Source organism: Dermacentor albipictus, chromosome 1 (genome assembly GCF_038994185.2).
Source record: "Dermacentor albipictus isolate Rhodes 1998 colony chromosome 1, USDA_Dalb.pri_finalv2, whole genome shotgun sequence".
Classification (NCBI taxonomy): Eukaryota; Metazoa; Arthropoda; class Arachnida; order Ixodida; family Ixodidae; genus Dermacentor; species Dermacentor albipictus.
This window is the reverse complement of record NC_091821.1, coordinates 429,068,161-429,074,440: the sequence shown is the minus strand read 5'-3', so window position 1 is coordinate 429,074,440 and position 6,280 is coordinate 429,068,161. Positions and strand designations below refer to the sequence as shown.

At 50.7% G+C, this 6,280-nt stretch overlaps 1 protein-coding gene and 1 pseudogene across 1 annotated transcript in view; both read left to right on the top strand.

Moving 5' to 3' along the window:
* Positions 1-388: 388 nt before the first annotated feature.
* LOC135897835 (U2 spliceosomal RNA) lies at positions 389-568 on the top strand (annotated as a pseudogene).
* A 1,925-nt stretch (positions 569-2,493) lies between these two features.
* The window catches only part of LOC135897556 (uncharacterized), a 57,892-nt gene continuing 54,105 nt past the window's right edge, over positions 2,494-6,280 (top strand). Inside the window, exon 1 of the mRNA XM_065426215.1 lies at positions 2,494-2,796. Coding sequence (XP_065282287.1) covers positions 2,499-2,796 — 298 coding nt within the window. The 5' untranslated portion in view covers positions 2,494-2,498. The remainder of the gene's footprint in view (positions 2,797-6,280) is intronic.

Genomic DNA, 6,280 nt, shown 5'->3' with positions numbered 1-6,280 from the left:
ACGAATCCCACCACATAGAACAGACACGCGCATCACTGCACTTCGAGGGCACACTGCTTCACCGTAGCCAAGGCGATCATGGGTTTGTCGACGTCCCGCAATGCAGTAATGGTTGTGAGGTCACTAGAAAACCACAAGCGGTCGCACAGAACACAGACCACAGAAAGTTAGTCCCACACAAACTCCCTCCGAAAGCTGGCGTTGCTCCAGTGAAACGTCCCAAGTCTGCGGGATCGGGGCCACATGGACGGCTCACATTTCTTTCCGCCTCGCGGTCGTCGCGGGCAGCACGCTTACGGGACCACCACCACGGGATAACGGAAGGAAAGGAAAGAAGATACGCAAGCACCTGGAACGCCGACAAAGAGAGGGCGGTGCCAACGCAGACATGGCCGTCACGTGTCAAGGTGTAGTATCTGTTCTTATCAGCTTAATATCTGATACGGGTTGTATTTGGGTCTAAGATATTAAACTTACTTTTGCAAGTTGGTGGAGTGCTTAAAGACTGCTTCACCCCGGGCGCGGGTCGGCCCGGTATTGCACTATTTTCGGGATCGGCCAGCGTACATGGGGCACTACAGCATGCGTTTTGGGTTGGCAACTGTGTTGTGGTGGAAGCTCAAGGAAACTATTCAAGATTTCAATTGATCTCATAATATATGTAATAAGCATACTTTTCACGTTCGTAATTTAGACTTCGAGCAGGTTAGTTATTTATAGATATGGTGTACTGGAAAGGGGCAGTGTGTCGTCCGCCCTGCGAAGCATCGTTAGAGCCGTGCTAACATTTTCGTCGACGCCAGCAGAACCGGTGGGCTTAACATGTAAAAGTTAAGTACGTAATGCGAAAGTTTCTGCATGTGTAGTCTAAAACATTGTCAAAATGTCAAAACACAATAAATTAAATATATACGTTACCTACAAACAACAAAAAAAGGAAATTGGCGGAACCCATCTGGTCATGACTGTCGACGGTAATGAGTGGCATTGACGCAATGCAGCGAGACCCCTTATATATATATATATATATATATATATATATATAGTCATATTGTAACACACCAACAAACAACGACACCAAGGACAGCATAGAGGACATCACCTGTAGTTACGTAGCTAATGTGCGACTCATTGAGATGTCCACCACCCCCCCTCTCGGTCCACTGACTAGCAAAACTCTGTGCACATAACACGTAATCGAAAATCTGGGGCCCCGTAAATTTACCAACTATGCGGTGAGGGGGCCAGTCGAAATGATGTGTGGACTATTATGACGAGCACCCTCACCAGAGCGAGTGCCTTAAAGAATTGCTGACTCTCCCGCAATCGAGAGTAGATGTAAGCAATAAATAATGACTACCGGAAAAGCAGGTTGGTTGGAGATGATACTAGCCACAATCGTGATACGAGCCACCACATCACATCGCACCACGCCATACTCATTGCCATACCATACACCATACACCACGCCATACTCAAAAAACCTCATTGCAAGTATCGTCTCGGTCAAGCGGCCATTCACGGCGCTACCGGAGCTGCCGGCGCGCCGAACGCACCGCGGACTTCACGAACTGCTGGCGTTGAAAAGAGCACAGTCAACTCTGTCTCAGCGCCAAACGATGACAACAAAGTGTAGTGTGCCCTGTATCTACCTTGTCAACGTCGCTATTAGAAAGAACAAATAAAACTTCAGCGTACGAGAAGTTACAGAAGAAGTACAGCTTGAGTGATCTTGTGAATGAACAGTTGGAAGAACTCGGAAGCAATATTTTTTGTAACTTGTTTGGAAAGTAACTACCTTATGTAATGCGGTCTTGACTGGTTGCCCGGATGATCTCGTTTTGTTGTTGCAACTTTTGCGGATGTACTCGTTGGTGTGTCCGGATAACGGCTCTGGCATTTGACTGAAGGTCACTTCAAGGTCGCCGCCAACGGGAGCTAAAAGCATTTCACGGTTAAAAGAAATTGCAGGGGCACTTGTTATCCCTACGTGGATGAAGGCGAAAGCATTGCGACCACCGCGCGACGCCTGTGCTCGTTCAGTCGTTTTAACTTCGCTCTAAATGACACCGAAATCCGTGGGTTCACATCCCACCAAAGGTCGAAGGTACGACTTCCAACAAAAGTCGTACCTACGTGGAGACGGCGAGGCCTAGCAGCAGCGGTAACGAGTGGGAGAAAATGCCTTAACTAATTGTGCCTTTATCAACGCGAAAGGTCATGGTTTCTACTCCCACAAAAAGTCGAGGGTTCTACTCGCACCGATGGTTGCGGGCTCGAGTGCCTTAATAAACTCTACCTTAATAAACTGTGACCTAATTAACTTCGCCTTAATTAAAACCAAAGGTCGTCGCTTCGACTCCTACCAAAGGTCGAGGGTTCACAGCCCTTTTGTACCATCGCGTGGTCACGCCAACGCGGGATTTTCCACCTCACGAGCCAATAATGGTTTCCCGTTCGCAAGTGGCTCCATCGTCATCGCCACGAATTAGAAGAAGATGGCGGTGCCCGAGAATGCCAGGGCGGGACAGCAACCCGATGGACCCAAGGTCCCTCACGCCAGCACTGTGTTTGTCACCGCCCTCGCGCACGAGCAGCCGCCCGGACGAAGGAACGCGACCGGTAGACGTGCCTCGGTTCCCACGTTGGCGGCAGCAAGCCACAACCGGCGCCACAGTAAGCGGCAGCATGACGACGTGCCTCGGACGACGGAAACGCCGGAACAACGCCGAGCGGCGTTCACGACTCGAAGCGTTCATCGGAGCGGCGCACTTCCCCATACTCGTGAGAAAACAGGTGAGTGTGTGTTATCGCCTACGCGGAGACAGCGAGGCCTAGCAGAAGCGGTAACGAGTGGGAAAAAATGTCATTATTATGCGAAGCATACTAGCCGCACAACCACGCTCTTCCTTGCTGCGCCGCGCGCGGCCGCGTAGCTACCATATGACGTCATAACAGCTGCAAAGCGGACGCTTAAGCTTCGCCTTCAAGAGTGGAACGCGACAGCGTTCCCGTCGACCCGCCAAGGGGTGTAAGACAATGGGCTACGGCGCAGCCACTACGCGCCCCGCATCGGACGCGTTGAGCGTCGAGCAACACAGCGTTCGGCGCGACAACGAAATGTGCGCCTGAGCAAGCGACGCACGCCTGAGCCGACGCCGACGACACCGGCTTTTCTGCGACACGAGCTCCTTAACGCTGTCGCGTTAAAATAAAGGCTAGTATGCTTCACATACTGGGGTTAACCTTAGGTAAGCCACGGCCATTTTTTATTTACTCATTTAGTTATTGAGTTATTTATTTTTTTTACATTCATACGCAGTTACTAACTAAATAACTAACTAACTAAATAAAATAAATAAATAAATAAATAAATAAATTAAAGCTCCTTTCCGGGTCGGAAGGCAGTACAGAAAGGAGTGGGAAAAAATGGCAAAACGTGCAGCTAACAACAAACTATTACACGGCATCTTGTAAAGCGATCTTGAACTGGTGGTCATCAGCTATGCTTTCGATTGTAGAGGGAAGATGATTCCATGCGACGCTTGTTTTAGGAACAAAAGAGTCATAAGACAATTTTGGGCGAGAAGAAGGTAGACCCACCTTGAAGCGATGATCGGTCCTTGAACATATATAGTGAGGTGGATAAAAGAGGACGTCCTTCAAATCGTACTTACAGTAACAGATTTTGTGAAAAAGATTAAGGCGAGATGACTTTCGACGCAGCAAGAGGTCAGGCCAGTTTAGACAAATTTAGGGTTGAATATAGGAGTGAATGAAGAGACGAGTAATTATGTGGTGTCCATTGATCAAGTCATACATCATCATCATCATCATGATCATGATCATCATCTTTTATGTACACTGCTGGACGAAGGCATCTCCCTGCGTTCTCCGATTACCCCTGTCTGCGCCAACCGGTTTCAACTAGCGCCCGCGAATTTTCTAATTTCAGCCCCCCACCTTCTGTCTTCTGTCGTTCTTAACTGCGCATTCCTTCTGTTGGCATCCATTAAGTATACGTTAAAGCGACACTAAAGCGAGAGACTAATGGTTTGATACAGTAGTCGCTCATTATTCTATGATTATTTTCGTGGTTACAGGTTGATTGCCAGGAGAACAAAAATGAAGGTCAAACATTTACACTTTGAATTTCGAGTCGAAAGCTCAGCCTGGTTGCCTCAGTGTGACGTCGCGAATATTGAAGAACATCACCTCGCGTTTGGGCTGTCGGGGCGCTGTAAAACTTCTTGAGACTTGTTCAGTTCAGTGTTCGGACCATCTTGAGTACAGCGTAGCCTAGCTTTCCGATATGAAGGTACCTCCGCATGCCTGAGCAGAGGACGTCAAAGTCCATGACGTCACGGCTCGTTGCTGAGTTCAGGAACTTCAAGACGGCGTCGCCACCCACCTTGCGTATTTTCTGCCTTATATCAAGCGTCGTGTCCCAGTAAGAGTGACTGTTTTTGTTACTATAGAAAAGAAATTCGCTAGTAGAGCTCGGATAATTTTTCTCTACTGTGTCCCTGTCGCATGCAGTCGTTGGTATTAAGTTGATAGTGTAATGCAGTGTTTGATCACTTTAGTTGGTAGCGTCTGTTCGTAATCGAGAAGGAAGGTCACGCAGAGCAGGAACAGCTGGTTGCCCGAACGGCTGACGCTCGTGCTAAGCACTGGCGATCCGGCTGGCCCACTGGTTCCACTGCAGGCACGGAACTGACGATCTGGCTGGCCTTGTCCTTGTGCTCTTCTTCTTCATTACAATAGAGAAATACTAAGCCTATCCCACGTGAGTCTGAATACGGATAAAACGTCTTCCACTGAACTTTTGTTTATTAACCTCCTTGTGCTTTTCAAGTGCAGCTATCGCGTTCACCAGTTCAGATTCAGAAACCATATCCGCCGCGGTGAATCTGTGGCTATGGCGTCCTGCTGCTGTGCATGAGGTGGCGGGTGTGATCACCGGCCGTGGCTGCCGCATTCCTATGGGGATGGAATGAGAGGAACGCTTGTGCGTGTATATTTAAATGTGCGTTAAACGATCCCCGGTGACCAAAAGTATTCCGGTTCCCTCCGTTGCATTGTACCTCACAGTGCAGTTTCTGGAGTGCTAGATCCCCCAAGTCGGTTCTTTGAGAAGCGCTGTATTCGCAGAAATTTATAAAAGACAATTCTTGGTTAACACGCTCAGTTTCACTTTCCCCTCTAACGATTCGCAGCTCTGCTTGCCGGAAAGCCGGTGGCTGCGACAACCGAGGGCGTCCCCAACCCGGCTTCTGCTGCCCCAGTTCGCCACGAGGAGAGGCAGCCCTCCATGCGACTCGCAACCGGCGGCGTCCAGGCGGTCGGGGGCCACGAGGAAGACGCCCCCGAGGGCGCCGCGGCATGCGTGTTCGTCTGCATGTGCGTCGTGGTCTTCGGAATCGCTGGGCTGCTCGTGTACGTCTTCCGGAGCCTGTCGACCGGGCCACCGCAAATGGAGCCGTGTACGTACGAGGCAACGGCGTTGACGGCGACGAAGCCGTCCGTGGCCTCAGAGACGCGCAAACTCGAACGCGGCGCCACTGGAATACCGCTGCTGCCGCTTGGGAGCAGACGTGCCACCGCAGTACCATCGCGAAGTCCCAAGGCACGTGGTCGCGGAGCCTCGGAGAGCGCCGGAACCACCAGCGGCATCGTCGGAACCGGCGACGCGGAGGAAACAGACGACGATCGCGAACAAGCAGGAGACACGGCAGTTCCGGTCCCTGTGACGACGCCTGGCGAAGATCGGCGTCCCTTTGAGCCGGTCGTGTTTGGGGCGCCGCCGAACGACGGGCGTCTTTCGAATGGGAGCTATGGGGCTCTTGCATTGCCCAGGGGGCGCTGCGAAAAAGGTGCTAAAAAGCGCCCTCTGCGCTAAAATGGGTCGTACCGAGCTCGGTCGTCTGCTTCGGAAAGCCCGTTTACACTATGGACCGCCACTTTCGGTTGTGTTGTTTGACGGCATGCAGCGAATATCGGGCGCCGAAGATTTTTTCAGGGGTGGCAGGCTGCGTAAAGGCAAGAAATTATGCAGTGCCGAATACGTGTACGCCGTTCAAGAATTGGGTGGCGAAGTTTTAGCACCGTGTCAATCGCAAGTGAAGCGAGTCGCGTACGAAGTGGAACTTCAGGTAAGGTTTGCACGCTAGCTGCTAGATTCAGGCGCACAAACGCGAGGAAATGCTTGATATAAATGAATCCACAGCGGCAATAAGCAGACATCATGTGTACGGAACTGCTCGAGCACCCGACGGTA